General features: G+C 48.3%; 1 protein-coding gene across 1 annotated transcript; it reads right to left on the minus strand.

Annotated features, from left to right (window-relative positions):
• Positions 1-13,313: 13,313 nt before the first annotated feature.
• LOC111151192 (interleukin 19) lies at positions 13,314-18,098 on the minus strand. Its single transcript, XM_022508996.1, has 5 exons — positions 17,955-18,098; positions 17,736-17,801; positions 15,290-15,442; positions 14,322-14,396; positions 13,314-13,409 (listed from the first exon to the last, which is right to left on the minus strand). Exons 1-5 carry the CDS (start codon positions 18,096-18,098, stop codon positions 13,314-13,316), a joined length of 534 nt encoding a protein of 177 aa, XP_022364704.1.
• Positions 18,099-22,649: the final 4,551 nt, after the last annotated feature.

Consider the following 22,649-nt stretch of genomic DNA (forward strand, 5'->3'; position numbering starts at 1 on the left):
CTTGTGCCAGAATCTGAAGACCGAATGAGCTAGGAATTCAAAGGAAAGAGAATGACTTCCTAATTTTCCCAACATCATGTCTTAAGAAGCCAATTCAGTCACCAGGGACATGCTCTCCCCAGGTGTCCCCTGGTGAAAGTCAATAGCTTTGTCTGGCTTTGAACAGTCCGGCCCTTTCCTTTAACTTACTAAGAAAAGCAGCTGAGCCTCCTGGAAGAAAAGACTCTGGGTCTTTGTTCAAGGTCTCAGTGTGAGTTGGTGTTTCAGGTCCTGGCTCCTTTATTCTGTCCCCATCCCAGCCCCATCGTCATTGCCCAGCAGGTAAGTCCTGGAACAGCAGGCACTTGCAGCGAGTAGAGGATTACATTTCAGGGAAAATGTTAAAACTTGTTTTGGCGAATTGACGTGTACCGTCTTCCCTTCCAGAATGCCGACGTAGCTCACTCTTCTGGTCCCCTTGAGCCCGAAGGGGAACTGCAGGAAAACAGAATCTCACAGAAGCTGTTGCTGAGCCACCAAAAACACTTGGGGGAAACGGTCTATAGATTTTATGGTTGCCCCCCAGGGGCAGAAGAGCTTAGCTGTTTGGTATTTGTCTGGGATCAGGTTGGTTATTTGGGGATCATAGATTTACTTCAGCCCCAAAGGCAAATAGAAAGTCAGTGATTTCATAATAGTCCTACTGCCAGGGAAAGTCGAGATCTGATGGGCAATTAGCCCAGTTACACCTAACACTTCTCCTTCCTGAGGTGGCTGAGCTCCACAGCACCCTCTACAGGAAGACTATAGTCAGGCACATCTGAGAGGAATGCAAGAGGGGGGCTCTTTCCTCATTCTGCAACGCTTGGCTCTGTCCAGGCACCCCCAAAGGAAGAAGAAAGGCAAGAAGGGAATTCATTTCTTCTTGAGATAGGCTGCTCCTATCCCAAAACTTCTGAGTTGTAAGAGATATTATAGGGGGCTGAGATTAGGGTGAGGAGAACAAAGTGCTCACATCAAGCACAAAATTTAAGGGTGCACCAAAAGTCTCCATAATCCAGATAAGTAATATGTTAATGCAACATCAGAATTAATGAAAAAAATCCACGATGAATAACAGATCAACATTTTAAACAAAGGCAGAATCTGACAGTGGTGTGCTGAGACATACTGGCTATAAGTTCCCATCAAGGTAGGTTGTTCCCAGTGTGCTCAGGACTGAGGGGGATCCCCAGACCCAAGACTCTCAGTTTGAAAACTGGAAAAGTCACAGGTAAACCTGAACGCTTTAGTCACCCTACACCTACGTGACCCTGGACAAGTAAACTGCCTTTTCGAGTTTTGTTTTCTTAGCCCCCAAAACGGTGGTGGTAACCACTTACCCCAGAAACTTGTTTTGACATTTAAAGAAAATGAAGCATGATTTTATACATCTAAAATATAGCGAGTAATCAATTCATTTAAAAAAGAAAATGATGTTCGTTGCCTTGAGCATAGAGGGCGTATAGTTAAATATAGTTTAAATTCAACGGTTTGATTAGCATTTACTGAACAGTATCTTAAATATTGCATTAGGTACTGGTGTGAGAAGATAAACATGACAATTCTCTATCCTTAGGGTATTTTTGTCCTCCTGGAAAAGGCTCCTTTAGATGTGGCCCTGAACACACTTGGGTGAATGATTGGGAGAACCACCCTGATCCCCAGAACGGTGTGAATAGTGTAGATAAAGGGAGCTCTCTTACCGGAGTTCAGGAAAGGCTGCTGCTTCTGGTCTCCTAGGAGTCTGTCTCAAGTCAGGAGGCTTCCAGGGATTTATATATGTCACATAAAGGAAGTGAGCTCCCAAAGGTGAGGTCTGAAACTCCCCTGGGATTTCTCTGGTGGCACTGCACTTCCTCCCATCCCAAGGCAGATTAATTGCAGGCTGTGTTACCTCAACACCTTCCTCCTAAAGAAGCCTTCTTAGAAGACTACTGGCTATAGTTTTTAGATAAAAGATGTGTTTCTTTCTTCCCGGGTCCCTTCCAGAAGGAAGGTGAGATGGTAATCAGGGCAAGAAAGATCTCTGAATTACAGAACTGGAAGAGAATTCCAAGAGGTGCTTTTGTCCCCTCCTTTATTCTTCTAATTTTTATTTTTTAAGATTTTATTTTTAAATAATCTGCACATCCAGCGTGGTGCTGGTGAAGCGGGAGAGCAAGGTTCTTGTCTCCCAGAGTGGAAGAATGACCCTTTCAGACAACGGAGAGAGAGTAAAGCGATAGAGTTTTATTAAGCGAAGATACACTATTCACACAGTTCCTGAAGATACAGGAAAAGCAATCAAGAGTGAGAAGGGTTCCAACAAGGTTGCCAACAAGGGCCTCCACTGACAGTCTTTAATTTAGAACTGACCGGAGAGCTTGTGGCCTTACCATTCTTGTGATGTTTTGGCTTGAGTAAGGACTGATGATAATATTTTTAATGGCTCACTTCTTTTCAGCGTCTGGTTATTCTTTGTTGGTCACAGGAGGCTGTTATAAAACAAGACACCTACCCCACATGCCTAGGGCAGGGTGGCCCGGTTGGCTCCCTTATCTCTGGTTTCCCCAAATTCCCCCCTTTTGGGGATTTCTGAGAGCCTGATCACATAGTCCCCTATCTAACTCTCCCTACCTAGCCCCGCCTGTCCCTTATTCACTGGAATTCACAGCCCTAAGATAAAGCGTCTCATCACTACCAGCTGAACCAGCCATGCACCCCAACCCCCTCCTTTGAATCCAGTTCCCTTTAACCCGGTTTCTTCAGGGCCAGGCAAATCCCTTCCTTCTCTGACTTCCAATTTCAGGCCTCTCTTTGGAACGTAAGAGAGTCTGATGTTGCCCTCTGTTTCATAAGCCTTAGACTTTCCTCCCCAATGACACTGAAAAATTGTCTTAGGGACTAATCCATCAAGTGGAACCACACTTCCAGGTAAGATGAAATCAAAGCACCTGGGATTAACTATATGCAAAGCTTTGACAACTGTCAAGATGGTAGAGATGGTAATACGTTCCTTTTCTACTCTTTTCTTAATACCTAAGCTTCTGGGGTCCTGTATTTGAGTTCAGGGATTCCAAGGGTTACAGGATGACTTTCCCATATGATTTCATTTTTCTGGATTTGTTTACACATCTGTTTACGTACAAATGAGAGCAGTGTAATAGGTAACGGATAAGATCCATCCCAATTCTGACATTCAACGCCACTATGCTTCCTTGCTCTTCTACCTTTTGGCTCAGAGCACTCTTTTTAAAATGTCTTTTAATGTCTCCCTGAAGTTCCTTGAAAATGAAGACCATAATTTTTCATTGTAATGTTTGATAAATATTGAAAATATGTGTGAATATCCAATCTAAATATCTCTTGAGCTCATGCCTGGTTTTTTTTTTTTTTTAAGATTTTATGTACTTATTTGACAGAGCGATAGAGAAAGAGCACAAGTAAGCACAACAGCAGGCAGAGGGAGAGGGAGAGGGAGAAGCAGGCTCTCTGCTGAGCAGGAAGCCCGATGCGGGACTCGATCCCAGGACGTTGGGATCATGACCTGAGCTGAAGGCAGCCGCTTAACCCACTGAGCCACCCAGGTGCCCCTCATGTCTGTTTTTTAATCATTGCTGCTAGGTAGACCATTTCTCATGATCATCCAGAACGGTGATTAAAGTAATGAGAACCATGGTTTGACGAGAATACTTGAAGCCCAAAGCTTCAGAAAATATAAGCTGTTCTCATGCCTGTGAATTCCTTTCCTTTAAGCAAGAAGAACACAATTGTTTTGTTTGAAGTTACCTGTAATGATTAACTAAACTTATTCCTATGCAATCCTGATTCTAATTTAATAATTGAGTCTTTCATTTTCCTACATTGAAGTACTTTCTTCTCTTAAAATCCACCCAATAGATTCCATTCCATTCTCTGAACAGACACCAATTCAACACTCCTTTATAAAACTGCCCTTGCCTCACCCTAACCTCTCTCTCTCTCTCTCTCTCTTTCTCCCCCACCCCCATTTCCCAGGGAAAATTGGTCCCTCCCTCCTGTGGACCTCCACTCTGCCTTGCATATTACTTCTTTTGTACCTCTCACAGCAAATTGCAGGTTTTTTGGTTGCGTATCTGGATCTCTCACCAGCCTGAGAGCTCCGTGTTCATCTTTGTGGTCCCAACACTCGATGACCTCCTGGTAGGTGCTCAGTTAATACCTGAGACCTAGTAGATGAACAGACTGATTTAAAATCATGTCCTCTTTTTTTTTAAGATTTTATTTATTTATTTGACAAACAGAGATCACAAGTAGGCAGAGAGGCAGGCAGAGAGAGAGAGGAGGAAGCAGGCGCCCTGCTGAGCAGAGAGCCCAAAGCGGGGCTCGATCCCGGGACCCTGGGATCATGACCCGAGCGGAAGGCAGAGGCTTTAACCCACTGAGCCACCCAGGTGCCCCTCATGTCCTCTTTATGTTAAATCCTGCCACAGGCTCTCAGGCTTGGCTGAACCTAAAAATAGAGACACACAGAATAATTAGTCATTACCAAATGGCCTGAAATCAGACAGGGATAGGAGGATGGTGAGATGAGGGTAGAAGATGAGCTGGTCTTGAGGTCAGAAGTAATATTGGCCATATTAAGAAATTTGGATTTTACCCAAAAGCAAGGAGTTATGAAGACTTGCAGCAAGGAGCAATGTGATTGGATAAGCCAACTGGAAAAACTGCTAGAAAAACTGGGGTCCAACGAAGGGCTTTCAGGACAGAGATGACTAGGGCAGCAAAGCTCACAACGTATTTGAGAACTAGCAAACGGCCTACCTGGCTAGAGCTGGATTTCGTGTAGAGGGGCGATGGGAGACCAAGCTGGAAATACGGCTCTATCATCACAGTTATCATGCCAAGGAATGTGAACTTGGACTAGGAATCTAGAGAGAGATTGTCTGGATCTGGCTTTACCTGCAGCCCACTGCGTGGTCTTGGATCTTCTCTGGATCTCGGTTTCCTCATCTTTAAATGATGGAGAAATTAATTAAATGATTTAAGTCCTTTTCATTTCTGCCTTTTGTTTCTGTGATTCTTTGTCCTCACCACCCCCCTCCCTAAAGCAATAAGGAGCCGTGAAGGGTCTCAGAGTGGGGGAGGAGGTGTGGTAGTAACTGTACTGGCCGTGAGGTCCTCCTGCGCAGCAAAGCGCTCGGCATGTTGTGAGTGATCAGAAAAATACTTGGCAGATGGTGTGGCTGTGGTGAAGAAGTGGGGGGCACATTCATGAGCACATCCAGCTAACTCTAGGAAATAGGGTTTTAAAACTGGGCGTCAGCATATACTCAGTCAACCAGTGTAATTGTAAAGATAAGCCTGGCAGAGAAGAGAAAAGAAAAATCCCTTCTTATGACATAAGTTCAGCTTCCTAACCAAGCCATTTTTGGGCAGGAAACAATTTTCTAGAAACCAAGAACTAAACCCAGCCACTCCTTTTTTCCCAAGGCACGTCCTGCGTTTGTAGCTCAGGGTTTTCCGTGTCTACACCAGCGTCACAGCTGCTGGCACGTGGCTTCCAGCCCAGTTGCATCACCTTGGAGGGAAACGCTTGGGTGTTCAGGTTCTGCTGAAGGAAGAAGTTCAGCTCCCTGAATGGGCACGTAGAGACCGTTCTCACTCCCAGGCCTGCAGCCTCTGGTCCCTTCCGCGCTACCCCCCTGCGGGGTGGGGATGGGCGGAGCAGCTGACGCTATCCGAAGAGTACATTTTCAGTTCCCTGTCCTCAAAGCCTGCAAAACGGGTGACGTCATTTCCTTTTCCTGTGTCTTTCCATCTTGCTCTGTTTAACCAACTTGACTTGTTGCTGCCCTTTCTCTTGAGATTTCCTCTGACATAGCTGATCCCAGAGTTGGCTAATTCCTCCCAGCCTCTGCCTGCAAGTGAGAACCACTGGGAAAACCCTCCCCTGGACATGGACTCTGGGAACAAAAGTCCAGACGTGGCCTTGAATTAAGTTTCCTCATCTAGAAGAACAGGGATGAATGTAATTTTTTGCCTTTTAGTTCCACCAACAAGCATGGAGACTCCCAGGTGTGGGCACTGAGCTGGATGACCCCAGAGCACCCAAATGAAAAGACTTGTGTCTTGGGACCTCTTGTGGGACTCAGAGCATTGTAGGGGAACAGAGCCTTTAATATGGGAGATCATAACCTGGGAGAAGTTGGATGGAAAAAACCCATATCTTTTCTTTTCCCTAACCTCTAATCAAAATTTAGCATTTTCTTTGATTATGAGAATAGGAAATAAATACAAACCCCAAGAGTATTAGCAGTACTTGTAACTTTGTCACTTGATAGAAACCACAAATATTTTTGTATCACATTACAGTTATTTCAGATACTTCAAAATATCATTTTTACTCATCACTACTTAGAAATGCCAGTAGTTTTTAGGCCTGCCTGTCTGCTCTCTCTTGTTAATGCATTAATCAAAAAGGATATTCATTTTATATTACCTGTTGTCATTCTGTATTTTGATAGCTGCATTTTAATATAATTGATTTCTTTTATAATCCTATGTATTATTTTATGCATTTAAAAACATTATTCTGAGTAGGGTCCATAGGCTTTGCTGTGTGCCAAGGAGGTCCAGAGCACACAGAGGGTTGAGATCCCTGGCTCTAATGGCAGGCGCAAAGACCCACTGGTATGTTAATCACACATTCCCAATTGTGACATGAAGTGGGAGAAGGAGGAGGTTATTTATGGAGATGATGGGAGAGGTTGTTATCAGGACATTCCTAGAAAATGCAGAGTCTGTGCTCATCATAGCCACTGGAGGTTTGTGGGGGCGCGGACGGGATATGGAGATTACTTCTTATCTGAGTTGGTTTCTTGGAGAGAGCCCGGTTTGAGCAAGGCTTTGAAGAACTAATGATTTTGTGAGGTTTGGGGATGGAGAGGCTGTGGCAGGAGCAGAAGGACCCTTGCTCCTTGCAGTGGGATAGCTAGAACAAAGTTTCTGAAGCAGAAGGTGCTTCTGTACCTGAGGGAGGGTCCTCCTGGGGGTGTTGGGTGGGGTAGGGAGGTATCGCAGAACATTGAAAAGGGTCAATGCCATGAATGGTGAACATCAGTCTGAAGAAGTGGCCCTTTGAGATCTTCCATTTCTAAGAACCAATGACCAGTTTCCTTTGGTGATGCTGAGGTCAACACTGCACAGTTCACAGCAGCTCAGCTGTCTTGCTTACCAATCCATTTCCCTAACTAGATTCAAAGCCCTTCTTCAGGCACCGGTTCCCCACAGAGACTAAGCTCTCTGCTATCCCAACACTGTCCCCTCAGACACCATTTCTAGCTCCCCAGGCATAACCCCATTGCCTCAGCGCCATCCTCCCGAGGTCACCACCAGTGGGCGTCGTCTGCACTCAGAGCACCCCCTCCGGAGTCCCACCGCACCCTTCCTGGGCCGGGCGTGGATCTGTTCAAGACACTGAGGAGGTGAGGAAGAGGTGAAGTCAGTATATCTTGAGTCCTTTCTCCCAGCTCCCAGAGCTGCTGGTCCAAAAAAACTGAGAACTCCCTGCCTAAGAGAGAAGGTGCTGGGGCTGGCCTTGTCAGAGCAGACAGCGTGCTGTGGCCGGGACCCTCAGGACTGTGCTGCTCTGAGGGAAGCAGGGATCTAGGTGAGCAAGATACCCAAGGGGCTGGCTGGCCCCAGAGAGGGATGGGAGGCTCTGATCTGCAGGCTTCAGGATGCGGACTTAAAGACCAGAAGACAATATCAGGGGCAAAATCAAACCCAAAGCTAGGGAAGCTAGACAGAGTGGAAAACGGACTCCTTGTTCTAGGCTTAAACAAGGGTACCAAACAGATGTATCCGTGGAGGACAAGGCATGTCCTAAGCAGCCAAAAAGCAAAGCCACAGGTTTCCTGCGAGAGGGAGCTGCCTAGACAGCTGGGATTGGCTTGGCTTCAGGCACACGTTAATCTATTCCTATACTGAGCGCAGCCATTCACCTTGCAGCCGTCCCCAGGGAGCACAGTCTGGAAAGAGGAGATGGACACTAACGGATCTCTGACTTGTCAAACACTGGAAAACCACTCCAGGCCCCAGAGAACCCAAAGGGAGGTGGTGTGGGGGTGGAGAGGAAGGAGCGAGAGGAAGACGGCTTTCTGTCCCTGGGATGGAACTATGGTTCTTGGGAAGCTCAGCCCAGGTTAGGGCAGAGATAGGACAGCAACAGAATGTGACCAGAGGCTCTTTTGTTTGTAGCACTTACTGAATCCCAAGCACTGAATCCTTCATAAAATATTAACTGATTTTATCCTCAGGCAACCCACAAGGTGGGTATGATTAGTCTTTTCATTTTCCAAGTAAGGAAACCGAGGCACAGCGTCTTCTTAGTACCTAAGAAAGTGATCAGAGATATCCAGACTCAGGGCATGCTGGGGCAAACATCCCTCGTGGTAAATGCTGGATTCTGAGCCCTGTCCCGGGCCCCATGCCTGGATCAAGCCTTGTTCATGCATAGAGAAGTTCTCTTCTATGTCACCCTAATCTACAGATGGTGGCTCATGGCCGAGGTCTGAGACTGGGCTAACCAAGTGGCTCTCCGAAACATGACTAGAAGTAGATACTCTCTCTAGAATGCTCTAGAGCTCCTTCAAAACAGCTTTTTAAGAAGTTATCCTCCCCCAAACTCCTTGGCCAAATGCAATATGCTGGTCCCCAAACCTCCCTCCAGGAATGAGTCTGTGTCTGCCCCTGGTTGGGCATTTGGTCCCATCTGCCTCAGAGATTGCCCGTGATCTGTAGGCATCAGGGATTGTGCTGGGCATGAATGAGGCAAGGTCCAGCCAGGGCAAGGGAGGGGTTCCGCACTGGGATAAGTCTGTGACTGAGGCAAAATGAGTTCATGAGGGTGTCCGAGGAGCAGAGAGATTCAGGAAGACAGCTGGAGCCTGGCTGTCTGCACATGAATGCACATTCCCTCTCAGGGACTCAGCTGACCGCCTTGCGGAGTGCAAATCCAGAGGCCAGTACCTTTAGTCTGGTCTCACTTGCTAGTTTAAAAAACCTGTAAGAGTAAGGCTTTCCCAAAACAACAGTGTTTTATGGGAAATAAAATTAGAAAAGGTGAGAAATCATTAGGAACAACCATCATTTTTAATGAGCACCTACTATACACCTACTATACATATCTACCATAGATGATGTCCTGAGCCTCATAATCTGAGAGTCGGCTCTCTCCCACATTTGTACCAAGAAGGAAACAGGCTCAGATTAAGTAGATTGCCCGAGGTCATACAGTAAGGGCAGGAGCAGGATTTCACACAAAAGCCTATCTTCTTACCCTCTTGGCCCATCTTTCCAGCAAGACCACAGCTCTAAAAGACAGTTGCCCTGTGCATGCCTGGCTGCCAGTGATTTGCTCTGGAAGATGGAAAGAGGAGACAGTGTCCTCCAGGAGTCCAGACTCTCAGCTGGACCAGGAACATCATGTGACACATTCAGAAGTTGGCCTCTGCTTCTTTGCTCAGTGTTGGCCCATGAATTAGTGTGCAACTTTACAGAATTGTTGCTAGTAAGGCCAGGTCCTTTTTTGTACGTCTGGGGTTAAGGATCCGCATTGCTTGCATCCGGCATAGTAATCTAGGCCCCGGATTATATAGTCTTGCCCAAAATAAGGTGAACTCTCCTAGCAGCAAGGGGAGAGAGCCCTGGAGCCAGGAAGATGGGACCTGGATTTACTGTCTCCATCTGCCATCCCTTTGCCATGTGATTTCCCACCTTCCTGAGCCTCAGCCTCTTTCACTGCTCGCTTGAGGGTAAGACCTCTGACCGCCTCTGCTCCTCTGGGACTCGAGAGAGATCCTGTATGTAAGGCGCCTGCCGTGGTCCTGCCATCTGCTGTGGGGTCCCTCCCTTGGCACCTTAGCAGTGGAAGCTGAGCCCTAGGTTTGCAAGGGTGCCTAGCATCTCATAAAGGACATAAAGGATGGTTTGGGGGAGAATTTTATACTTGGTTCCTCGGCACGCACGTATTAAACACCAGCTCTGTGAAAACAGAAAACAAACAAACAAACAAAAAACAACAATATCAAAACCAAAAACACACCTCTATTCCAGACCCTCTGTGGGCTACGAAAGAATCAGGAGACATTCTTCAAGTTGGGAAGGAAGGAAAGGACAGGTACACCAGCGAAAGGGACAAAGTGAAACCCGCAAACAAGAGATACAGAAGGAAAGAGAGAGGGAGAGATATCTTCTCCTTCCCTAGTCTTTCCTCCCCCTCCTGCCCCGTCTCTCCTCCTCTTCTTTTACTGCTTCTGCAACCTGGCAGGTGCAGCCCACGATGCCGGGAAAGGGCTTTCTCTCCATGCTTGCCCAAGATGACATTCCATCGTAACCAAGGGCTCTGGTTTTGGAGTAGGATCCCAAATTTGAATCCCAGTTCCACAACCACCTGCATGACCCTAGGTGTGAATGAAACTCCCCAAGCTTTAGCTCTCTTCATCTGTAGAATTGGGTTGGTCAATCATCTTTACCTTACAGAGCATCGTGAGGAACGAAGGAGAAATGGTACCTCAAGTTTTCACCTCAGCGTCTGGCACAGAGTGAGAGCTCAGCACGTGTCCATCATTGCTAACATTGTAGTTCATCCTGAAACCGGGTTCCCTGGCTCTGCTGCTTGGGAGCTGTGTGACTTCAGGTCTCTTACTTAACCTCTCTGTGCCCCAGTTTCCTCCTTGGAGTTTAATTACCTGTGTTGCTAGGATTCAAAGCAGTGGCCTTCCCCCCCCCCCCCATTTTATTTCATTCTCAGAACTGCTAGAGGATGGTTGGGAGAATTAAATAAAATAAATATATTCATATTATAATACATTATGTGTATTTTTTAGACTATAGCCTGCCACATAGAAAGCCCTATATAAATGTTTGCTATTATCATCATTTAAGTTCATCCAGGTCATTTACTCAAGAATTTAACACCTAGTAAGTGCCAGGCAGTGAAAAAACCAAACTATCCTCGCCCTTGTGGAGCTTACACCTGAATAGGGAAACAGTAACAAAATAGGATGCTGGGGAAGCAGGAAAGGGGTCTCAGATGTGCTAAAGGTGGAAATGAGGGTTTTGTTCATCCATAAGATACCTTTGAATAAAGGCCTAAAGGGGAAGGTGTCTGGGTTCAAGTGGACCTCAAGGCAGCCATAAAAGATCAGAAATGTTCTGATGAAGCTGGTCCTGCCCTCTTCCAGCCGCCTCAGGATGGATGTCTACCCAAGGTCACCTTGCAAAGGTGGAATCCTCAACGAACAGTTCCGCTTCCTCTTCATAACTTCATCCCATCAGAACGTGACGCTGAATCTTTTTTTTTAAACCCGACCTCTGATGACCCATATATATGCCCACAAAGTGCAAAGGCCCTAAGGTGAGAGCTTGCCCGGGGTGTTTGGGGAACACAGATCACAGGCCAGGATGGCAGGGTCGGAGGGAGCCCCACACACAGGCAGTCGGGGCATCGTTAGAGAAACAGAGCTGGGGAGGCCTTGCGGACAGATCACAGGGCTCCCTAGGCCGTCTTGATGACTCTGGCTTTTAAATGAAAAGCAGTCATTTTCCACATTCCAGAGGACTAAGGACCAAAGAAAGACAGTTTCTTGCCCCAGGCAGCTCACAGCTGGAGAAGCCTTGACACCAGCCCCCTGGCTCCTGGTTGGCACTTTCTACCCCCCCACCCAGATGCAGCTGGAACCCTGCTGGGTTCCCCAGGGCGGGGGCGGGGGGGGCGGTTCAGGATGTAGGCAGTGAGGGGGGCTGGGGTGCTTCACCACACCTGATGCTCACAGCAACAACTTGACATTGGTGGCATTGTCCCCCCTTTTCAGAAGAGGGCGCTGAGACAGAGACATCAAGTAGTTTATGCCAAGTCACACGGGCTTGGAGCCAGCGTGTCTGACTTCAGAGATCCTTGTTCTGTCCATGGAAGCGTGCCCTGTGGGATCTCTTCCTCAGGTAGCAGTGAAGAGAGGACGCTTCGGGCAGCCACTCACAGCACAGATGATGACCCGGGGAGGTGACGAGAATAGGGCTCACACCCGGCACAGGGCAGGTGCTTAGTGTCAGTTGTTACTGCCGCTAACCACATGAGGAGTGTCCTTCTGGAAGATGGTGCCCATTTGGGCCTCTCTCCGCTGTAGCCTGGGCTACTTCTCTACCCAGCATAGCCCATGCTTTGGGCTGCCCCTGCCCCGCATTGTCAGCGGGACAACCATCCCTGTGTCAGAAACACCTTCTCTGTAGCACAACCTCTAGCCCATGGAGGACGAATGTAGGGTCGGAGATGTATCTAGGTTGGGAGCAGTAAGGAAGAAATGACATTCAAAGACAGAAAGGCTCAGAGACAGAGAGAGGCAGAGTGATGTCAAGAGGCTGGTGGTCAGAGGCCCCGCGTCCATCTTCTCGATCATTAGGTGGAGGGCAGGGTGCTGGGTGGAGGCTTTGGGGACCCAGTGCGGAGCCCTGCTCTGCCCTGACTTGCCTTGGGACTCAGTGATTCTTACTCCTCTCGAGCCTCGGTTTCCCTACCTATGTGCATTCTTTTTTTTTTTAAAGATTTTATTTATTTATTTGACAGACAGAGATCACAAGTAGGCAGAGAGGCAGGCAGAGAGAGAGAAGGAAGCAGGCGCCCTGCTGAGCAGAGAGCCCGATGCGGGGCTCAATCCCAGAACCCTGGGATCATGTCCTGAGCCAAAGGCAGAGGCTTTAACCCACTGAGCTACCCAGGCGCCCCACTATGTGCATTCTTTAAGGTGCCTTTCACTTCTAATCGTCACCACTTATGAGTCCTTGGCTGGCCCTTGCTGAATGAGAAGACAGTTCCACTAACTGGCAGAGAATTGAGTTTATTCAGGAAAATCAGTCCGTACAATATGCACTACAGGACATTGCTCGGCTCGCATCACAGACACGGGATAAACAAGCGCACAATAAATTAGGGGAAGCCCACCCGTTCCCGCCACGATGGCCCACGGGGCCTTCCCGCAGACCGGTTTATCTTAAGTGCGACAGCACACTATTTGGCTGCTTTCAGGCAGCATGGGCCCAGCCAGGGGGGCTTGCAGCCCCACTCGGAGATCTGTCCAAACCTAGGTTTTCCCCTGCAATACCCCAGCCTCGGAGGAAAGAATTCCAAAGTGGAAAGAGGTTTCTTCAGAATTCCATCATCTGCATAAAAACGGGGTCTTCCCCATCTCCCTCCCCTCAGGCAGCCTTACAGGGGCTGTACCACCCCACACCCCTCCCACACCCCCTCATCCCGGGTGTTAGCTTCCTGGTCTTCAGGCCGCAGAAGGTCCTTGATGATTCTTGTCAATCCAGGCTAGAAAGACGTCAAGCTCTCCCAGCAACTTAATGGCGGCAGACCGGACCTCCAGCTGAAACCAGGCAAATCATCACAAGAACCTGCCTTTCTAGACCGTGTAATTTTCAAATCTTTCCCCATGTTCCAGTCATCAGGAGGTTTTCCTTTTACCCATCCATTATATTGGCAGAGCCTATGTACCCTAGATTATTTTTCTAACAGGAAACCCAAATTGTTTTCCCTCATTTCTTAGTTTGTCAAATGCAGATACCGGCTCTTAGTGTCGTTGTGAGGAACACGTGTGCTGATATCCGCAGCGTGCTTGGGAGAGCAGCTGGTCGGCGGCAAGAACAGTACGAGTCTTGGCCAGTTATAACTTATGCTGGGCAGCCTCTCCAAACACAGCAAGGCCGTGACCAGACTCCCACCTCCTGCCTTCTTAAAGCACTGACATCGGTTGGGAGTGTGGTTGAAATGCAGACTCTCGGGCCTCGTTCCATACCTACTAAGTCAGAACCTGCATTTTATTTTGGCCAAGTCTCCAAAGGACGCATGTGCGAAGCACCAGTTCTGCTCTACCTCTAGATGAGGTGTGCGTTCTCTATTGCATGTGCGGGAGAAGCACTGTTCTCCATCACCCCCACAGAATGCTGGTGGCAGTTACCGAGGATCTTGGCTCCCTCTGTGTCACCCCCATCTGAAATGGTGTGCGTGCTTTCCCTCAATATTTAATTCTGATACATTAGTTCTGATATGTAAAGGCAGAAGAAATGGTGGGGGGTGAGAAGGGGAGCCCAGGAAATTAGCCAAGGGGCTAAGACCAACACACTCCTTGAGGACACACAGAATTGGGAAGACCAGCAATGAACACTTGTCAAGGGAACAAGCAACTCTGCGTGGAGAGGAGGCAAAATGGTTGGCACACTTTCCATCAGGGTCCCACAGCCCGTTTCCATCTTCAGCATCTCCCCCTGCCTACCCTTACCTGATCATAGTTGTCGTGGATGATTCTGGTGGCATTGGTGGCTTCATCCCTGCAGTGACACTGCCTCTGCTCCTGCTGAGATCCAGTGGAGGAAGGAGCCATCAGAGGACCTTCCCACCCAGCCCACTTCTTCTGCCCCAGGTGGCTCAGGAGGTTCAGCTCGGGTTGGAGCAGCAAGCGGGACAAGAGTCTGTTGACACAGTCACCCTGTGTTTGACCAGGGCTTTTCTGGGTTTGCAGCTCACCCAACTGGAAGGGCCAGGAAAGTGGGGGGCAAATCTGCCTGGTCACCACCCGGTGAATGCGGCACCCCATTAGGCACTAAGTTTTTACTGGATTAGTGAATTAAATAACTGATTAAATGAATCTTAAGGTAAGTACGGCAGGGGTCATGACTTCTTTTGACAACTTTAGAATCCGAGGCACAGAAAGGGGAGAGAATTCGCCACAAAGTCACACAGTGGCAGGGTTGGGGCTGGAACCCGGGGTTTCTCCTGGTCTAAGTTCTTGTGGGTTTGTTTGGGTTTGGTTTCATTTCTGGTGTTTGTTTTTAATAGAGCACACTGAATTTATAGACAACCCTCAGGGATAGATTATAGGATGGAGCAACCCAGAGGTCCATGGGTATGGAAACCCCAAAGGGCCACGGACAAAGAAACTAGAGAGAGTCGTATGATAAGCCTGGACGCCCGGGCGTGCCTCTGTCACAGGCCAGCACTGAGGTCGCTGAAGGAATACTTTGACAGAAGGTCACCCCAGGAGGATTATCCATGAGGAAATGGGATCTGCCGAGGTATCAGCTGGGAGGAAGCCCTGAGGAGGAGGTTCTGGATGGTTCTCCCCTCGATGATAGGGCAGGGGATTTCCCTTGAGTCTAGGAACCACTACAACAAGCCAAGTGGGATCAGCATGTCCTGGACCCTCCCTGGGGCCGTCGGGGAACAGAGAGTCCTGAGGTGATCACTCACACATCGTTGCAGAGCCTTCTGCATGTAGAGGAAAGAGTTGGCAATGCTGCTGATTTTTCTCAAGATCTGGGGGTTCAGCTCCTGATGGTCCTTGAATACCTTGTCCACGTAAAATGCCAGGAGGTTCTTGGTCATGCAGCATACGTCTAAGGGCTACAGACACGGGTTAGAGAAAGCCCCAGGGACTATCTTCTCTTACCATCTCAGAGACCAAAGCAGCCTATCTGAGTGAGGGCGTCAAGGAACAAAATAGCTAAAGGTCAATTTTCTAAATTCATGTTGGTCTCAAAGTATCCATGTCCTCTCACCACATCAAAGCTACTTATGATGAAAGCACCAAGAAGATTGCCATTCCTTTCTTTCTTTCTTTCTTTTTTTTTTTTTTTTTATGGCCAGGAAATATAACAGCAAGCAATGAGCCCGGTCACAGACTAGAACCCTCTCTACAGCATCTCCACACGTCATCACTCACTTCAGCTTAAACCCTTCCAGGAATTTGGTGTCTCCCTTTTGAAAGGATCCACATCTGAGCAGCTTTCTGGAAAAGTAATTCCTTCTGTTTTGCTGTGGTCTGCCCCTCCGTACCCGCTCCCACCCATCAACATTGCACAAATACCCGTGTATACGTATCAGGAGCTCTTGCACACCCAGTGTGTGCTGGGCACAATTCCTTCCACTGTAATGACATCGCATTTATCCTGACCGCCCTGCTCTGCTCCCCCCATCACCCTGATCTGTCCTGTTTAAACTGCAGGGATCGTTTGAATGGAGCGAAGATTTGCAAGAATGGAAACTGACAGCTGCAGGAATGTGTACCTCTGGGTGCGTCCGCAGCTGGCAGAGTGTCTATGTCTCTAAGGGGCGGCCGGGGAGGGGGGCGTGCTTGAATTCCCAGGATACAGCTCAGCAGTTGGCAGGGCTGAATTTCCTTCTAGCAATTTACACCTGCACTGAGAGCCAATGAGTTGCCTGGCAGGAGGTTTATAGCTCAGGCTGAGAAGGGAGGGGTATGAAGTATGAAGCAGGAGTGGGACAGGGCGTCCATCTTCATTAGCATTAAAGCAGCAAAGCCTCCTTGGCCCCACAGGCAGCTTTTCCTCGATGGCAAAACCCTTCTCCTTGTTCTCTCCTGCTGGTTCCCTTAACCAAAGGAGCAAAAAGCAAAACACCTTTGTTTTATCAGGGAGCAGGGGAGGGGAGGGAGAAATAGATTAAAAACCTGCCTCCTCATTCACTCTCCTGCCCCATCAGCTATTTCTGGATCTAGAGAGTAGAAAGAATCTGGAGACAGAGGGGGCTTGGGGTCAGCCACTGGCTCAACCATTGACTGGTCATTTTCTCTCCCAAGCTAGTGATTTGCTCATTTGAAAATGATGGCTTTGGAATAGGTAGCCCTCCAGGTCCCTTCCCACTGCGCTATCCTGTGAGTCTCTCATACAGCGGGCTGGAATAGTATTTAGTAAGTGGCTACATCTATTTCCTACGAATAGATCAGGCCCAATACTGCCTAGAAGAATTATTTCACTCAGAGAAGCCAAAAGAAAAAGAAAGAGTAATTCATTGCAACTATCTTTCACACTCTGGCAGATAAATATCTGGGGAACAAAAAAAAAACAAAACCTGAATCTTTCTACAATGCTTACAAGGACTGGAGATGCTCATTTTTAAGGGTGCCTCTCAGTGACCGCCTTCTATAAAGTAAATTCTCGCCTTGTAAGCCTACTGTTTTGTAACGCACCCAACACCTCTCATCTGGAGAGTTGGAATATCTCTTTACTGGCTTTCTGGCCTCACATTTTCTATTGTAAGAAACATCACCAGACAGTCTTTCCGAAAGATGCTGTGGTCATACCGTCTTTGGCTCGAGAACCTGCAGGACCCCTTATTGCTGTATTACAAGGTCAAGGCTCAGCCTGGCTTTGAAGGCTCTTGGTAAGATGACTTCAGTGTATTTTCCCACTTCCTCCTCTTACCCTCACCTCACTCACCTGCCCGACCCTCATGCCACAAGTCTGGTCTGGTTGCCTCACTGTCCCCTGATACACATTCACTGATCTCACACACATTCTCCCTGATCTCCAGACTCCTTCCTCCTTTATCCATTGACCCAGAGCCAACTCAGTTTTTAAGTCACTGTTCATTTTCTCGGCTGCCCCGTGAAAACTTCCAGAATCATCCTGAGCCACAGACAACCTGTCCCATTTGAGCATGTGGCACCCCAAAATCCCTCTGTAGATAAGTGGTGCTTCTTGGGTCCATCCTAGGGGTTTCCAAGTCCCTGAGACACAAGTGTGCATGAACACATCAGCTGGCAAATAAGAAACCGGGCATATTTAGAAAGTAGAGATTGGGAAGGAGAAGAAGACAGAGTGGAGATTTCTTTCTCAGCCCAGGGCCATTTCACCATAAAAATAACAATACAGAAAGAGCAGATCCAAGCCAATACCTTGATGCTATGCAGCGTCTCTGGTGTGGACAGGATGGTAACATTTTGGAAGGTGTCCTTAGCTTGCTATGGAGGGAAACATAAGGACAGACACAAGCCATGAGTACTCCATGTCCCCCTGAGACTCAAATGATAATGAAAAGGAACTTGCTCTTCAAGTGAAGGTGGACGGTAAGACACGCTCCCTTGCCCACACCTTCACCCTGAACCCATACTCACGATGGTTTTTTTGATTTCCTGGAAAGTCTCTTCTATATGGTGTATGTCCATGGAGATCAGACACCTTCTCAGACCTCGGGTGTGCACTGAGCACAGGAAGAACATAGCAGCCACGAGCCAGAGGGAAACACGCTGTGCCTTCATGTCCTGCAGGAAGGGCGGGAGGTCAGCTGCCCAGTTGAGAGGGGAAAGCAATGGGGACCCCTGGCCAAGCTCCCCTCTGTACCTCACAAGGTACGCCAGACAGCAGCCAAGAAAACGAGACTCAGTACCTCAGCCTTGTGGAGTTCATGGTCATGTGTCTCCTCCTCTGTTTTTTTGAATCAATTGAATGAGCGCTCTCCCTCCCCCGGTGCCCCCACCTTCACCCCAGAAAGCACAATACAGGGCTCTCTCAAGTCCCAGGGAGTCTATTTGTGTGGATATCACTCCATTATGACTCAACAGGCTCGTTTTGTCAACAGGGATGAAAAGCATTGTTTTTAATAAATTAAGTATGAAAAACAGGGTTGGTAATACGCCCTGGGAATTAGGCAACAGATCTGAAAAACCCTAAAAGCACATTTTTAAAATGTTTGCTCCTGAAATAGGAGACACCCTTTTGTTATAAACCCCCGATGTGTATCTGCTTAAAATCATCTGTCTGAAGCCAACTATGAAGATGTCACCTTCCGGAGAAGATGGGAAAGGGAGGCACAAGACACCTCCAATCAACAAATTAGCCACACTGAAGCGAGAGAGGCGGGCAAGTTGGCAGCTCCCACTCTGTCACTCACTGAGCCCAGGGGCTGTGAGAGACCTGTGTGCAGCTCACTTGTCCTAGGTGGGGCCAGACTCTTCTAATCCCATCACCCTCCCTGCCTCTGTCCTCTCTGTCCCTCCCGTGTTACCACTCTATGGTGTCATGCAGACACAGGAAGAAAAGTCACTTCCCCTGACTTGCCCCAGCACTAGCCCAGGGCTAAGCCTTCAAGAGAAGGCTTAGGACAGCATGTGTGATGAGACCAGCCCTCTGCCCAGCATCCTCCATGGTGCCCACCCAGAGCTCTGGCTTCCAGCTGTGTGTATGTGTGTGTGAGAGAGAGAGACCGGTGGCTGTGCACAAGCTAGGAAGCCAGCTTCGGGAACTGAGGAGCCCCCCACCCACTCCTCACCATCGCTTCCCATGCCAGAGCTACAAAGATATGTGAGACTGTGAGCCTCGGCAGACCCCACTCCCACCACCATTCCCCAGTCTTCCCCGGAATTCCCAGGCTCTTCTCCAGAAAGCCAAGAAAGAGCAAATCCTGTTTCGAAAACCATTTTGCCTCGTGTCTTAGTAACTCGGCATCATCCCCACGAGGGCACAGCTTTAGAGCGAGACCTCACCGTGGAGCAGGCATCGTGTCAAAGGGCTTCATTCCTCTTTCTTCCAACCTCTCTCTTTCTGGCAAAGCGGGAAAACAGACTCCCATTGGCAGGGAAGACTATAAAGTCTCCCATAGCTCTATACCCACCTCGAGGCAACTAGGACACTTCTAGAAAGTCAAGTGACTGGGAAGAGAGCACAGATTTTCCTCTGACAAGACGACTCTAAGAAGCAGTGGGACATTCTCTGATCACCCCCATGCCAGGAGCCTCAGACCTCATGCAAAGGACAAAGATGCCTCCCCTCCCTTAGCTCGGGTAGGTGAGCCCAGACATCTCAGCCGATTCAAAAACAATAATAGCTAATGTTTATCATACATGCCACGTGTGGGGGGCATTGTGCCAAGCATTTCCCACAATTTTCTTATTGAATGCTCACAACCACCTTGTGAGGTGAGTGGTTTCTGTCCCCATTTTACCCAAGAGGAAACTGACACAGAGAAGTGACGACACCTGCCCATGGTAGGCAGCCAGTAAGCGGCAGAGCCAGAGTCGGGAGACAGATGGGCTGGTCCTCAAGCCAGCTGTCCTTGCCACCACAGTGTCCATGGACAGTAGCAGCTGGGTATCCGGGGCCTCAGCTGGATATCCCAGCAGCTTCCCTCCCACCAGACAGACAAGAGCGCCTTTCTGATCCAGTCCCACTGAACCAACCGTGCTCCTTCCATTTAAAGAGCTATTTAATATGGCAAAGCCTTATTTTAAAAAAGAAAAGATATCAAATGCCCAGCACAGCTCCTAGAACAAAAAGCTTGGAGTAAATAGTAGATTCCTTCCTCTTCCCTTCCCTCCTGCCCTCCTTCTTCCCCATTCTCCATCCTTGCTTATTGAGAACAAGGTATGAGGAGGCTCGTCCTCTCCATGGCATACCCTTCCCCGTCCTACAAAATCCCCAGGCCATACACTGTCCACAGGTCACCTCTCTGCAGCAGTGAGGGCCGAGGGCTAGAACGGTGTGCGGCCCGGGAGCGCCTCACCTCTCACCAGGTGCTTCCAGCCACCCCTGTGTCTTCTCGGTCTGCCCTTCGCCACTCAAAAAGGGCTGGTCACTTTTATGCAGGTGGATAAGAGGAAATGCTGTCAAGGTTTACTGGGTGGGTCCACCTTTGGGAGATTATTTTTCTCCTTGTTTCCTTAGTATCTCATTTCCCTAATTGTTTCTTGCTTCTTTGAGATACAGCTGATTAATCATTATTAAGAAATGCCTCTTTCTTCTGGGTCTTGACATGCAGCTTCTAGGAAGAATAAACTCCCCATCTCTATGCAAATGAGAATTTCTTGCAATTCTGTGTCCATACAGAAAAATCCAAGTTAGGTCACTTTCCTGAGAGCTATGGCATGCCACCAACTGTACCCTGCAGGCAAACTCAGCAAAGTACTCTCCTGCTGGCCCCACCCTGACAGCAGCCAGCCCCAGAAAACCGTGCAGGTATCCTTAGTCCCATCACCCTTCCTCTGCCCGAAGCTTCCTACAGTTGTTGAACACCTTTTGGTGCCAGGTGCTAGCGAAATGCTCTACGTGCGTTATTTTGTTTAACCTTATGGGAAACCTCTTTTTCCCCCTCTCACAAATGTATCTACTTGGCCACCATCTCTTTCCTCTTCCTCATGTCCCTTGGAGGACCCTTTCATCTCGATTAGTGCAGGGAGAGAAAATGAGAAATAGAAAGTGGGAAAATGAGGAAGTGGAAGGGCTTAGCAGCCAGTGGCAGACTCAGGAACGGAGCCTAGAGTCCTTGCTCTTGGAACAGAAGACCCTCCATCCTAATTACTCTTCGTATACAAACTCTACATCATGACTTCTCCGAGGAGCAGGGTTTGGGGTGATGGCGAGGGAGGCATAGGTTGTAAAAAGTTTCCTCCCCGAGCATGACATCCCCAAATAAGCAGAGCTTGTTTTTACCAAACGAAGCACTCTCAATGAAGATGGGCTACAATTACAAGAGACCCACTGGCCCTTTGGACAACAGGCTGGGATGGACCTTATATGCAGCTAGATGGGGGAGGGATGGGCAGGACACCAGCAGAGAAGAAAGAGGAACAGGGAAGTCTGAGGACTTTTTATGGGGGTAAGTGTGAGGGCAAGAAGCTATGAGGGCTACGAACCTTGTCCAGCATCTTAGACTTAATGATTTAATACATGTCCTAAGAATATAATACATGATTATAATGGCCACAGTATACCTTTAGATTTATACCCTGCCTTTCTCTCTTCTCTGTGAGACCTTAGACAAGCTGTTTATGACTTTTCTGAAGCTCAATAAAATAAGCAAGATAAACTCTGAGGGTCGGAATGAGCTAATGGACTTAATCCATGATAAGTACTCCATAAATATTCTTTATTCCAATGCTGTGTGCCAGGCACCTGAAAAAGGAGAAGACACCTTTGTTAGGAGCTAATAGGTGTCTCTTTGTTCCTTCTGGCAGGGAGAAAGGAGCTCTCTTGGTTCCAGAGATCTCCCACCCACCCAGCACTGCTTCTCCGCAGAGGGGCTGGGCAGGAAGGTTGCTGCTGTGTTCCCAGCCCGGCCTGAGCTTCCTGGCTCATAGTTCCCAGATGGTGGCCCAGCCCCACATGCTACGTGATTGCAAAACTGTCCCTTCTGGCTCTCACCCTGTATTCAACCCCTCATGTGTTCAGACTGTACGTTCCAACCCAGCTTTCATTTCAGGGCAAGGATGTCATATCAGGGAACTTGCAGCAGAAGGAAAAATATGTGATGTGTTTATAGCTTCTTTCCAGCCCACGGAACATCCTAGTGGCTGGGGCTCTAGCCACCCACCTCTGCTCCCCGTGGCTGGCAGACTGGAGACGAGACAGTTCATCTCTGAGCCTTTATTTCTTCCTTTGCAAAATGGTGCTGATTGTGCCTACTGAGTATGTGCCGTGTGGACAGCGTGTGCAGATTTAAATGACCTGGCACATAATAGGGGGTTCAGAAATGGTAACCTTTGGGGCAGCTGGATGACTCAGATGGTTAAGCATCAGACTCTCGATCTCAGCTGAGGTCATGATCTCAGGGTCGTGAGTTCAAGCATGCTGGGCTTCATGCTGGCTGTGGAGCTTACTTAAATTTTTTTTTTTTATTTAAAAAATGGTAACCCTTGTTACTAATTTTACAGTCCCCTTTTGAGGCCTTCAATTGGGAGGAGGGAGAGACAACGAGAGATGATTTCCCTCCCTCCTAAGCCTTGTTGCCTAACAATATAATACTTAAAGTGAAAATATAGATTACGATGGAATGGCATCCCTTCCAGGATTGCAGTCAAACTGTGGATTTGATCCAT

Source organism: Enhydra lutris, unplaced genomic scaffold (assembly GCF_002288905.1).
Source record: "Enhydra lutris kenyoni isolate GAN:26980312 unplaced genomic scaffold, ASM228890v2 scaffoldscaffold25, whole genome shotgun sequence".
Classification (NCBI taxonomy): Eukaryota; Metazoa; Chordata; class Mammalia; order Carnivora; family Mustelidae; genus Enhydra; species Enhydra lutris.